This window comes from Cervus elaphus, chromosome 4 (genome assembly GCF_910594005.1).
Source record: "Cervus elaphus chromosome 4, mCerEla1.1, whole genome shotgun sequence".
Classification (NCBI taxonomy): domain Eukaryota; kingdom Metazoa; phylum Chordata; class Mammalia; order Artiodactyla; family Cervidae; genus Cervus; species Cervus elaphus.
In genome coordinates, this window is record NC_057818.1 from 54,030,380 (window position 1) to 54,043,952 (window position 13,573).

At 54.6% G+C, this 13,573-nt stretch overlaps 1 protein-coding gene across 3 annotated transcripts in view; it reads left to right on the forward strand.

Annotated features, from left to right (window-relative positions):
• The first annotated feature begins 638 nt into the window (after positions 1–638).
• Positions 639–13,573, forward strand: part of HIF3A (hypoxia inducible factor 3 subunit alpha) — a 28,897-nt gene continuing 15,962 nt past the window's right edge. For 2 of the 3 annotated variants that reach the window (XM_043899555.1, XM_043899557.1), the window contains exons 1-7: positions 639–718; positions 6,854–7,044; positions 8,455–8,600; positions 10,496–10,580; positions 11,019–11,131; positions 11,638–11,846; positions 13,436–13,542. In XM_043899555.1, coding sequence (XP_043755490.1) covers positions 693–718; positions 6,854–7,044; positions 8,455–8,600; positions 10,496–10,580; positions 11,019–11,131; positions 11,638–11,846; positions 13,436–13,542 — 877 coding nt within the window. In that variant the 5' untranslated portion in view covers positions 639–692. The remainder of the gene's footprint in view (positions 719–6,853; positions 7,045–8,454; positions 8,601–10,495; positions 10,581–11,018; positions 11,132–11,637; positions 11,847–13,435; positions 13,543–13,573) is intronic. The other variant, XM_043899556.1, reaches the window with a different exon arrangement.

Here is a 13,573-nt window from a genome sequence, read left to right on the forward strand (position 1 = left end):
GGCGCGAGAGGGAGGGATGGGAGGGTGGAGGGAAGGGGCAGGGGACTGAGGGGGACGGTGGGGTACAGAAGGGGAGGGACCGCAGAACTGGGGCGGGTGGGGTCGGGAGTTGGGGGCGAAGAGGCAAAGCGGGGGACTCGGGGGATAGGGAAGACGAGACAGAGCAGGCGGAGCTGGGCGACTCCGGAGGCAGGGCTGGGCCACTGGAGGGGGTGGGATTGGAAGTCGGAGGGGCCCGTCTGGGGGTAGAAAGTGGAGGGGTGAGCCGCGGGTGGGAGTTAGAGGGTGGGGGCTGGGGTGTACGGGACAGAGAGAACTAGGTGGATTCGGAAGAGTGTCGGTGTCGGAACTTGGCGGGATAGACTGGGCCAGAAGGCGAGGCCCGTCGACTGTGCATGGGGCGGGTGACACTGCCTAGAAGTCCGCGGCAAGGGGTGTGGCGGGGTGTGTGTGTGTATTCCTCGGGACCCGCCCCCTGCACACACACACACACACACTCGCCTGGCGTTCTAAGGCTCGGTCTCTGGTCCCGCCTCTTTCTTGGAAGTGACAGACCGATCAACCAATCAGAGCCGCGGGCAGGGCGCGGGGCAGCCAACCGCGCGGCGGGAGGAGGGGCTGAGGAGGGGGCTCGCGGGGCAGGGGAGGGGGCTAGGGGCCTCGAAGGGCTCCGGAGCTGCGACTGGCGAGTCATGGCGCTGGGACTACAGCGCGCAAGGTACTGGGCTTCGCGGGCAGGAGTGATGAGAACTGGGGGCTCTTCTTCCAGCGACCCCTGAGCCGGGTGGGGAAGGAGCGGGTGCAAGCCTAGGGCGCCCTCGGACGCGCGGTTGCAGGCACATCCCCGCCGCACCCTCCACCCTAGGGGATCGCAGGGGTGGGGGCATTTCCCCAAGCCCAGGCTGCCACGCCCCTCTAGCCAGGAGCGACTTTGGGGTCTTGGTCCCCGATTTCCTGCTGCTCCGGGTTCGCTTCCCCTTCTGATTAGGGGTGAAACTCGGGGTCCCCACGGAATTGGGGTGGTTGCACTTGAGCAGTTCCCGGGCTTCCGCGGGAGGCATTTTCCTTCTTCAGAGTAACTCTTCTGGCCTCCGAGCCCCCAGAATTGAGGTTGTTCTTTGACACAAGACCCCTGGGGTCCTAGGAGGTATGGGACAGCCCCGAATTGAGCCTTCCCAGATAAAGGGAGTCCCTTAGAATTGGGAGTCAGCTATTGATTCAAGAGAGAACCTCTATAACTGGACCCTCCCTGACACTGTTTCCCAAACCTTGGGTTGCCTAGAAATAGGCAGAGGCGGTCACCTTTCAGAAGCCACCTGGGGGACCCTTCCCAAGGGCTTTTTTGTATTCCTGTGAAAGGTAGGGTCATCCCTTCAATAATAGGAAAACAGCCTGACCCACTTCCCAAAGTCTAGCCTCTTATCTGACTCCCCCAACCCCACCCAGTCCCTGTGACAGTGGGAAGCGGCACCCAAGCCTTATTTGGGAAGACCCCAGAGAGGGTGCTGTGCCTGCTTCAGTGCGAGCTGGGCGCGCCCCCTGCCGCAGCGGCCAGCTAGGTCATCCTGGGCAGGGAGTGGGTTTCTGTGTTCCCTTCCCAACAGGTGCAGATCTGCTGGGCAGCACAGGGAACTGGTGTTCTGGGTCCACAGCCAGGGGGTCCTGTCTGACCATGTTTTCATGGGACCCCGGAAAGTATCTCAAGCCCTTGATTTCTCCCGTCCAATCTGAGGCGTCCAGGAAGCCTCACCCCCTTCCCTCCTCCCTGGCTTCACAGGTCTGATTGGATCCATCTACACCCCCATGTTTTCACATCCCTCCCCCCTTCACCTATACTCTCCCCCCCCACCCCAATTCTATTCCAGTCTCTGGCTCTGGGCCTGCCAGGGAAACTCTATCCCACCCTTTCTGGGCCAGCCCTGGCCCAGCCCCTCCTGGCTGGGTGGGGGCCCCTCTTGGCTGAGCTGGGGGCGCTCCCCCCTCCCCATCTAAGGACAGCCCTTTCCTTTGGTGTCATCTGAGCCTGCGCACCACCCACTCATAACTTGCACCCGGATCCCGGCCACGCTCCATCCCCTCCTGCACCCCTAGGGTGGCATTTGGGCCAAAGAGGGTCTGGGTGATGGTGAGTGGGCCCCCATACTTCCTTACTGCTTCCCCCTCTTCCAGCTCTGGCTAACTGCCATCCCACTCCAGGCAAGGGTGATTCTCGGGAAGCCCCTGATGGGCACTTGGCCCTGGGTGTCCCTCAGGTCAGAGGGTTCCCAGAGAACATAAGACTTGGGGTACAGGCACCCCACTGGATTGCCAGGTCTTTGAGAATGAGCAGAGTCAGTAGAGAGACGCCCCCGACCCCCTTCCCCAAGTCCCTTCTTCAACCCAAACCCTGCCTCTGGCCTTTTCAGGCCACCTTGGGGCAATGCCAAGAAGATCCTTGCATGATTCAGCCTAAGGCCCCCCAGATCCTCTATACTTTTTGCAAGACCCCAAATACCCAGTCGACTGTCAGGAGAGAGAGGCCCAGGAGCAGCCCCAAATGTGGGGCCGGTGTCCACACTTTCTCCGTGCCTTTGCTCTCAGGGGCGAGTTCTTCGGAGCAGAGAAGAAGCGGGCTTCTCCCTCTCCTGGTAGGGGGGGGCACCAGGCCCTACTCCCCATCCCAGGCCTTACCCCGGGGCCTCCCGGCCTGGCTCCACCCCCTGTTCTCTGCTGGAACACAGAGGAAGGGTGGCAGGGCTCCAGCTGCACGTCTCAACCTGGGCAGAATGCCAAGGGGCTGGACCAGGGCTGGGCATGGGGCCAGCTGGGGAGACTGGCCAGCTGGGGAAATCCGGAGGCAGCAGGGGTGGGAGCAGGGGAAAGGATGGGGGTCCCTTGGGTGGCATGCCCACCAAAGCATGGCACTTAAAAGCCCAGGCCCCAAAGTCAGGGTTCAAATCGCAGCTCACCAGCTTCCTGGCTGTGTGGCTTTATGCCAGCAGGCTGCTCTCTGAGCCTCAGTTTCATAGCCTGGAAAATGAGGGTTCTACTTCCCATCTCCTGCACCAGATCTAGATGAGGAGTGGTGAGGGGACAGACCTTTGAGGCAGAATACTTCATAGGAGGGCAATAAACTGTGTTCAAGTCAGACAGGATTCTGGGCAAAAGCAAATGCGTGGTTGGATTAACAGAAGCGTTGAGCACAACTGCATGTTGGTCGAGGGTCCTGGGATTACCAGCTTGGTGACTTGGGCTGGTAATGCAATTGCTTGGAGACTTGGTTTCTGACTCTATAAAAGGGAGATCACTTTTCCAGGTGCATAGGGTTGTTGGAGGGAGTTAATGGGGTCTCTAAGCTCATGAGTTTTCAATATACCAGAGCTATCATTATTATTAGTATCACTATGATTTAGTCTTTTTCTCAAGGTATTATGTAAAAGTCACATGTGTGATTGCACACGCATACCACACCACAGGTTTACCACCGAAGCCCAAGGGTTTCTCCAGAGCCTACGAGTCTCCTAAGCCTTCCATCCCTGATGTGGACAAAGAGGGAATAATAAAAGTTTCCTGCAATGCCGGAGACCCAGGTTCGATGCCTGGATTGGGAAGATCCCCTGGGGAAGGGATAGGCTACCCACTCCAGTATTCTTGGGCTTCCCTCGTGGCTCAGACAGTAAAGAATCTGTGTGCAATGCAGGAGACCTGGGTTTGATCCCTGGGTTGGGAAGATCCCTTGGAGAAGGGCGTGGCAACCCACTCCAGTATTCTTGCCTGAAGAATTCTGCTGCAGTCCATGGGGTCGCAAAGAGTCCACCTATATATAGCATTGACCAATTGCCAGCCTCGATTCTAAGTCCTTGACGTACTCCTTTAGTCTTCACAAAAGCCCCATGAGTTTGTGCTGTTCTTGGGCACAGGGAGGCCGTGCAACTTGTCCAAAGTCACACAGCTAATAAATCATGGAGTCGAGATTGGAAGGCTGAACCAGAGGAATTAACCCCGAGTCTGTTTAAAGAGAAAGGCCAGGGAGTTCCTTGGTGGTTGAGTGGTTAAGGCTTCGCCTTCCAATGCAGCCGGTAGGGGTTGCATCCCTGGTCAGATCAGGGAGCTACGATCCCACATGCCTGGGGGCCAAAGAAAAACCCCAAAACAAGAAAACAGAAGCAATAATGTAACAAATTCAATAAAAACTTTAATAATAATAATAAAATAAAAATATGTAAATAAATACAGGGAAAGGCCAGAGACCAGACAGCTTGTGGAGCAAGTGAGAGACCCACCCACGCTTGCTGTCAGGATATCTGGAGAACAGGCTGGGAGCTGGAGGGAGGGTCCCGCCGCAGCCACCAGTTAGCTCCTTCTATGAAGGGAGAAGGAGTCGGCCACAGAGAGGATTATAGAGCCCAGCTGCCCGGGAGGTGGGGGGGCCAGCCCCACCCCTACCCCCGTCCCTGTTCCCATTCCCTGTTCCCTCTGTCCGGGCCCCCAGCTCAGGCCCGCCCACCCCCACCCTCTGGGCAGGAAGACAAACAAGGCTGGAACAGAACGGGACAGGAGGACGGAATGTCCTCTGGGCAGAGTAGGACTGGAGGCCCCTGCCCCCCACCAGCCAGGAGGGAGGGGATGAGGGCAGTTGCTGGCTCCCTCCACCCCTCCACCCAGCCTGTCCCCTTCTGTGCCTCCCTCTCACTTGCATGAGGAGGTTTTTCCCATCTGTACAGACAGGAGGTACCACGAGCCCCCCTCCATTGTGCCTGGGGGTGGCGCTGCAGGGCTCCTGTTTAGAGGAGCAGTTGATGCCCCAGAAATGGCCTCTAGCTTTTAGGAAGGTCAGCTTCCCCCTCTTGGGTTTTGCTTCCATGGAGGTTGTAGAAGGGGCTGGGGGGAGTGGTTCATAAGAGAGGGATTAGAAGAATGAAGGGTTTGAAATCTCACTGCCCGAGTTCAGATCCCAACTCTTCCAGTTAATGGCTTTATGACTCTGGGGGCGAAGGACTTACCTTTTCAGAGTCTCAGTTTCCCCTTGTGAAATGGAGGTTTCAGAGCCTAGGCTTTCTTTAAAAAAAAAAAAAAATTTATTTGGCTGCCTCTGGTCTTATTTGCAGCGCCTGGGCTTAGTTGCCCCATAGCATGTGGGATTTTAGTTCCCCTACCAGGGATCAAACCCTTGTCTCCTGCATTGGAAGGTGGATTGTTAACCATTGGACCACCAGGGAAGTCCCGGCCTAGGGCTTTCTTAGGATTGAATGAGTACACGTAGGCTGAGTCCTTACTTAGTGCAATGCCAGACTCATAAATACTTAGCAAATTATAGCTGCTTATTAGTGGTTTTTCATACTGTCCATGGGGTTCTCCAGGCAAGGATACTGGAGTGGGTTGCCATTTATAGCCAACTCACTGGAGAAGACCTTGATCCTGGGAAAAATTGAAGGTCAAAGGAGAAGGGGTGGAAGAGGATGAGATGGTTAGATAGCATCACCGACTCAGTGAACATGAATTTGAGCAAACTCCGGGAGATAGTGGAGGACAGAGGAGGCTGGTGTGCTATACTCCATGGAGTTGCAAAGAGTTGGACACAACTTAGCAAGGGAACAACAAATTTGTGGTTTTTTATCAATAGTAGTATCTCAATACAGATAAGATTACATATACTATACTATATGTTACATATTCTTATCATTTTTCCCCCCAAAACTATAGAGTTTGGATTCAGAGAGACCTGGAGTTTGACTTTTAAGACAGTGCAGAAACAGGAAGAAGTACTAAAACCTGGAGATAATCCAGGGCGATACAACAGGAGGTGAGGGTTCGATCCCTGGGTCAGGAAGATCCCCTGGAGAAGGAAATGGCAAACTACTCCAGTATTCTTGCCTGGAGAGTCCCATGGACAGAGGAGCCTGGCGGGCTATAGTCCATAGGATCGCAAAGAGTTGGACACGACTGAAGCGACTCAGCATGTACATACAACAGAGGAAACTGAAGAATTCAGGCAGAACAGTGTTCACTCCTTGTGGGCAAGCACTGCACCTCTCTGTGCCTGGGTTTCATCTGTTCAATGGGATGTTATTACCTTCCTCCTAGGGATGTCTGAGCTACATGGGTTAATTTAAGTCACACACATAGCACAGGGTCTGACATGATAGTAAAAGCTGGATAAGTGGCAGATATTTCTGAAAACAATCAAACAAACAAAAAAACATGATAACTTTCTACTTCCAACCCCACACGCAGAATTCAAGCATTTGAAATGGATTAAAAGGCAGGGGTGAGTGGTTAGCCATTGGCTGAACAGAACCCCCCAAGACCCTAGGGATGGTTTGCTGTATCTCCCTGGCAGGGCCCCCGGAGGTGGGTCGTTGGACTTTGAGATCTGTACTCCAAGATTCTGAGAACTCAGCTCAGCTGAGGAGGGAAAAGGGCAGGAGACGGGGTTCAGGGAGGTTGTAGGGCAGAGGGCCTGGAGGGGGCTGTATGCATCTTCTTGCACCCTCCCTTCCCTGGTTCCTGACCATCTCTGCCAGCCTCCTCCCAGCAGGAGGCCTCCCTGTTACCCAGTCGCCCCAAGCCCGGGGAATAATCAGCAGATAAGTCAGGGAGGGGACAGGGCGGCCCTGGGCACGCCTTGGAGAGGAGTGAGGCACCTGGAGGGCAGCATGGGCTGGCGCACGGACAATAAAACCTGAGGCTAGGAGCGACTCCATAGTATAACCCACCCAGAGAGCTCCAGGAACTCGCCCGGGCCACACAGCGAGGCCTGCACAGTCGCGGCTCTGACTTCTCTGGGACCCATGTGGCAGCACACCACGTGCTCGCCGCATCCAACTCTTTCCCTTCCCGGAGCGCCCCCAGTGAACGCAGGCCATGCCCGCAGGTCAAGCACGGAGCTGCGCAAGGAGAAGTCCCGGGATGCGGCCCGCAGCCGGCGCAGCCAGGAGACCGAGGTGCTGTACCAGCTGGCGCACACGCTGCCCTTCGCGCGCGGGGTCAGCGCCCACCTGGACAAGGCCTCCATCATGCGCCTCACCATCAGCTACCTGCGCATGCACCGCCTCTGCTCCGCAGGTGAGCCCCGCCCCCGGGAATTCCCACCTGGGCAAGGCCCCGCCCTTGGAAAGGTACATCCCGAGGAGACCCCTCCTCCGGGAAGCCGCGTCCCAAGGCCCGGCTCCCAGAAGGCTTCCCTGCGGAGCCCCGCCCCTCTGGAATCCAAGTCCCTGGAGAGGCCCCGCCTCTTCGAGTTCTGGCCAATCGGAATCCAGTCCTAGGAATCCCCGTCCTCTTAGAAGTCTGTCATTTGTTAGGCCCCGCCCGTTGGAATGCTCCCTTGCATAGCTCCGCCTCCTTAGAATTAGAACTCTAGGGAATAGAAGGCTCAGCCCCTAAAGAATCCGCCTGCAAAGCAAGTGACCCGGATTCCATCCCTGGGTCGGAAGATTCCCCTGGAGAAGGGAATGGCTATCCACTCCAGTATTCTTGCCTGGAGAGTTCCATGGACAGAGGAGCCTGGCAGGCTATAGTCCATGCGGTCACAAAGAGTCAGACAGGACTGCACGGCTACCACTTTCACTTCACTGCTTCCACTAAACTCCCTAAGGCACCTGGACCCTTAGGATTTGGTCCCCTGGGAGATCTTCTCAGCTAGGCTCACTAGTTATATTGTTTGTCCCCTTGAATTCCCACCCTGTTAAGCTAAAATTCAGCAGGAAGCCTTCTCTCTCTCTTTCTCACACACACACCCCTTCGAATCCCAGGACCCTGAAAAGATTTTATTATGGGGAAAGTGGAGTCATCCTCTGGAGACTCTGCCCCTTAGACTTTCCTGTCTTGTATTCTGCCCTCCTCAGAATTCTGTCACTTGGGAGTCCCTGCTTCTATAGAATTCTGCCCGTGCCCCAAGAATTCTGAATCCCTGGCAAGTTTGGCCCCCTTGGAATTCTGACTCCCCTTATACCTTGGCCCCTTAGAATTTTGACCCCTGGGAATTTCATCCCGTTAGGATTCTGCCCTCCTCAGGGTTCTATTAGGGGCTTCGCAGATGGCTCAGTGGTAAAGAATCTGCCTGCAATGCCAGAGACTCAGGTTCAATACCTGGGTTTGGAAGATCCCCTGGAGAAGGAAATGGCAACCCGCTCCAGTATTCTTGCCTGGGAAATCCCATGGGCAGAGTCTGGCGGGCTACAGTCCCAAAAGAGTCATAGGACACTACTTATTGACTAAACAACAAGAGTTCTATTCCTGGGAGACCCCTGGCTTTCTAGAATTCTGTACCCCTGGGAGGCCTTGTTCCCTTAGAATTCCAGTCCTTCTTGGTCCTTCCCTCTTCCTTGGGACTCCAAGTCACTGGGAAGGATGTGCCCCGCTCACCTGGAGGTTCCTGTAAGTTCCTCTAAGTGAAGGAAAGCAGAGGGAGGCTAGCCAGGGCGGGCTCATGGCTGACTGGACACACCGTATCCATCCTGGCCCCGACACCAGGGGAGTGGAACCAGGTGGGAGCAGGGGGCGAGCCAGTGGATGCCTGCTACCTGAAGGCCCTGGAGGGCTTTGTTATGGTGCTCACCGCCGAGGGAGACATGGCTTACCTGTCAGAGAATGTCAGCAAACACCTGGGCCTCAGCCAGGTAAGAGGAGCTCCTACTTCGTGCAGGCAATGCTGGGATATGGACAGCACCAGAACCACCTTAGCCCTGCTTTTACAAGGCCCACAGTGCAAAGGGGAGGCGAATATGTCACCAGAAAGGAAAACTTGGAATGGGTAGGGCTGGGGTGGGGCAGCTTAAGGGGCTGTATAAGCCCGGGGTGGAGGCTGGTACCTGACCCAGACTTGGAGGGAATCAAGGGCTTCCTGGAAAAGACATCTGAGCTAAAACCTGAAGGACTTACCTAGTCAAAGGGTATGGTGAATGGTTGGGACCACCAAAGACTAGGAATGTACATGGCCGAGGAAAGAATATGCCAAGACACAAATGTGAGATAAAAGCAGAGCCTTTGGGGACATTTCTCCGAGTTAGGTGCAGAGTGCAGTGGGAGAAAGTGAAAGAAAGGCTAGAGGTCAAAATTTAGGACTGAGATAGAAGATTTGCCTCCAGGGCACTGGGGAGTCATGGAAGGATTTTAAGCAGAGGAGAGATTGTGTCAGAAAGGTGCAATCAGATTTTCATTTTAGAAAGATCCCTCTAGCTACTGCACAGAGATAAAATTGGAGAGAGTGAATCTAGAGGCTGGAAACTCCGTAAAACGGTGGATGCAGGGTCCCAAATGGGAGAAAAGGAGTAGGATGAGGGGCCTGGGATGGGGAGACAAGAGACTTAGGGAGTAGAACTAATTTCAGCTCATCTTACGCCTAGTCCCATGAGAGGGCTACTGTTTTTTTCTTATATCACATCGATGAGCTCCACAGTTGGCATCTATTCCTTTCCCTTGCCTTGTTATCCCACTCTTTAAAAAAGAAAATGTATTCATCTGTGTCAGGTCTTAGTTGCATCACGAGGGACCTTTTGTTGTGGCACATGGACTCTCTAGTCGTGGCCTTCCTGGCTCAGTAGGTGCGGCTCTCAGTCTTAGTTACTCCTCGGCGTGTGGGATCTTAGTTCCCCAACAATTCTTAACCACTGGACCACAAGGGAAGTCCCCATCCCACTCTTGATGCCAACTTCTCTGTTAGTTTGAGCTCTTGAGCTCAGAGAGGTGAATGTTCCAAGGTCCCAGAGCTAGGAAATGGCTAGGACTCCAAGATCTCATCACTCCCCTGTTCAGCTTTAGCTCTGACCACTGCTTCTAAGATAGTATTCCATCATTTCACCAGAAGGGCTTCCCTAGTAGCTCAGCTGGTAAAGAATCTGCCTGCAATGCAGGAGACCTGGGTTCAATCCCTGGGTCGGGAAGATCCCCTGGAGGAGGGCATGGCAACCCACTCCAGGATTCTTGTCTGGAGAATCTCCACGGACAGAGGAGCCTGGTGGGCTACAGTCCATAGGGTTGCAGAGAGCTGGACGCAACTGAGCGATTAAGCACAACACAGCACAGCTCTGCTTTAGTTTTCTTTGTATGGTTAGTATATTGTTTTATATGGCTCAGACGCTGAAGAATCCACCTGCAATCTGGGAGACTCAGGTTTGATCCCTGGTTTGGGAAGATCCCCAGGAGAAGGAAATGGCAACCCACTCCTGTATTCTTGCCCGGAAAATCCCATGGACAGGGGAGCCTGGTGGGCTAGTCCATGGGGTCGCAAAGTCAAACATGACTAAAGTGACTGAGCTTGCACCCCATTACCCAGTAAGCTCTGAGAGTTAGGGGATTTGTCTTTGTAGTTACTTCTGTGCCCACACCATCTAGAAGAAGGCCTGGCAAATAATATGCTGAAGAAAGCAATGAATGAATGAATAAGGAGACTGGGAAAATAATCCGGGTTCATGAATTGGGGCAGGGTGATGAGGATGGGAAGGGTGAGATGGGTCAGAGGCCCTTGTAAAAATGCTTTTCCTCCAAGGCACCCCTCTGCTTCCCTCCCTCCCAGCTGGAGCTGATCGGACACAATATCTTTGATTTTATCCATCCCTGTGACCAAGAGGAGCTTCAAGATGCCCTGACCCCCCGGCAGAGTAAGTTCCCTGGAGGTCTCTGCCCCTAAATTACAGAAACTGAGGCTCCATCCTGCCCTTAGCATATCCTCTCCCCTCTGGAATCAGTTCAGTCACTCAGTTGTGTCCGATTCTTTGTGACCTCATGGACTGCAGCACGCCAAGCTTCCCTGTCCACTGAGAAAAAAAAGATGGGAAGAGGACGCTGTGGCCCTGCCCTGGGGGAATGCAGGGACTCACCCCACTCTGGGGGGGATCATCTTAAAGAGCGTAGCATACCCCTGGAGACCCTCTCTGGTTTCAGGTCTAGATTTTGAGGATGAGACTGGGAAGAGTTTAGTAACTGGGGTACTGGGGTGCTGGAGGGAACTGGGCCCTGTACCCGATGACCAGCTCCTCCCTCCCCCGCCCCCTCCCTTCCCCTCCTCCCCCTGCCCCCCACCCCACGGCCCTCCTCAGGCCTGTCCAAAAAGAAGCCGGAGGCCCCCACCGAGCGGTGCTTCTCCTTGCGCATGAAGAGCACCCTCAGCAGCCGCGGGCGCACCCTCAATCTCAAGGCGGCCACCTGGAAGGTGGGCAGGACCTGGCCTGGAGGGGAGGGGCCTGCCAGGGCTGGACCTGAGCCCTAAAGTTCCCGCAATGGGTTGCAGTCCGTGGGTCTCCTGGGCCCGGGATCCAGTGGGGCTTTCTCAGGCTGGGTCTTGGACATCCTCTGGGTACTTAGGAGGTTGGGGATAGGGGGTCCTTGTATCTTTTCTTAGTCTGGATCTCTGTGGGCCTAGCGCTGGGAGTCCTCAGTGTCCTGAGTCTGGAGTCTCCATGGGGTAGGAAAATCTGGGTTCCTCAAAGCTCCCTGTGTCTTAGAATCTGGAGATTGTCAGAATCTTCTTAGGTTGGGGTCTCTGTGGGGTCGGGGTCTGGGGGTCCTCAGAGCTCCCTGAACTGGGGCTCTGGAATCCTCAGGGCTTTCTTCTTCACAGCTCCCTAGGGGAGGGGCCCACAGGAACACACCTCCCAGCCCCTTGGGTAGCCCTAGGCCCAGGTGCATCACCCTCTTGCCCCCAACTATCCCCACTAGGTATTACACTGTTCTGGACACATGAGGGTCTACAAGCCCCCAGCACAGACTTCCCCGGCTGGGAGTCCCAACTTGGAGCCCCCCCTGCAATGCCTGGTGCTAATCTGTGAAGCCATCCCCCACCCTGGCAGCCTGGAGCCCCCGTTGGGCCGAGGGGCCTTCCTCAGCCGCCACAGCCTGGACATGAAGTTCACCTACTGTGATGAGAGGTGGGCAGGAGACAGGAGCCCACCCACCACCTGCCAAGCCCAGTTCCTCGTCTTCCTTTCTGCCCAAGTTCACTCACCGTCTCCTCTCCTACCCCCCACCGCCAGCTTCTCCCTCTGGTCTGTTTCCGGCTTTCTGACTCCATCTCTCTCTGTCTTCATGTGTCTGCCTGTCTCTAAATTGTCTGTGGGTCTTTTTTTTTTTTTTTTTTTAATTTTTGGTCATGCCTCTGGTCATGGGGGATATTAGTTCTTTGACCTGGGTTCGAACCTGAGCCCCCTGCATTGGAAACGTGGACTCTTAACTTCTGGACTGCCAGGGAAGTTCCCCATATGTGGGTCTTCTTATCTGGGTTCAGACTGCTCGGGTTCAAATGCTGGCTGTGCATCCTTGGCCAAAGCACCTCACCTCTCTGTACCCCACTTTCCTCATCTGTCCTGTGAAGTGAGAACAGAGCCTACTTAGAACAGGTGTTCTGAGCACTCGGTGAGTTGCCTGATGCAGAGTAGTCTAGACGTGCCTATTTTTTTTAAATCATTATCATCACGATTACTTTTTATTTCTATTCGTTCTCTCTTATTTTTCTTTTTGTGATGTTCTTTCTTCCTTTCTCTACCCCTCTCCTATTTCTTTCATGTTCTCTTTTGTCTTCTTTTCATCGCTCTCCCCATTTTTACCTTCTCTTCTCCCCTATTCGGGCTTTCCAGGTGGCTCAGTGGGCAGAGAATCCACCTGCAATGCAGGGCTGCGTGTCGATCCCTGGGGTCAGGAAGATCCCCTGGAGGAGGGCATGGCAACTCACTCCAGTATTCTTGCCTGAAAAATTCCATGAACAGAGGAGCCTGGCGGGTTACAGTGGATAGGGTTGCAAAGAGTCGGACAGGGCTGAAGTGCCTGAGCACGCACGCATGCACGTTCCTCACGCACGCACGCTGCTCACACGTGCATGCTCCTCCACTATTAATTTCCTATGGCTGCTGTATCATATTAACACGTACGTAGTGGCTCAGAACAACATATATTGTCTATCTCAGAGTTCTGGAGGTGACAAGTCTGAGATGAGTCTTATGAAATGAAAATCAAGGGCTCTGTTCTTTCCAGAGGCTCCAGGGAAGAATCCGTTTCCTTGCCATAGAAGCTTCTGGGGACCCCCTACATCCCTTGGCTCGTGGCCCCTCGCTCCACCTCAAAGCAGGTCACTTCCACCTCCGCCTCCATCATCGCATCTTCTGTTCTCTGACCGTGTGCTCCCCCCTCTTGTAAGGACTCCCCTAATTACACTGGGCCCACCCAGGGGATCCAGGATCATCTCTCCATCTCAAGATAATTAACTTCATCACATCTACAAAATCCCTTTTGCCATAGAAGGTAGTATGTTCACACGTCCAGGGAATTAGGACGGAGACATCTTCAGGGGCCTTTATTCAGCCTGCCACACTCCTTTCCCTATTCCTTGCTCTCCCTTTCTCTCTGTTACAAGCCTGTCCCTCTCTCTTGCTGGCTTCATCCCCGTGGCCCGCCTCTCCTTCCTTTCACCCACCCTCCACCTTAGCCAGTTGAACTGACGTAGGCTCCACTGCACCCACCTCAGGATCGCGGAGGTTGCCGGCTACAGCCCCGACGACCTGATTGGCTGTTCTGCCTACGAGTACATCCACGCGCTCGACTCGGATGCAGTCGGCCAGAGCATCCATACATGTATGTGTTCAGGTTCCACTTCCGGTGGACA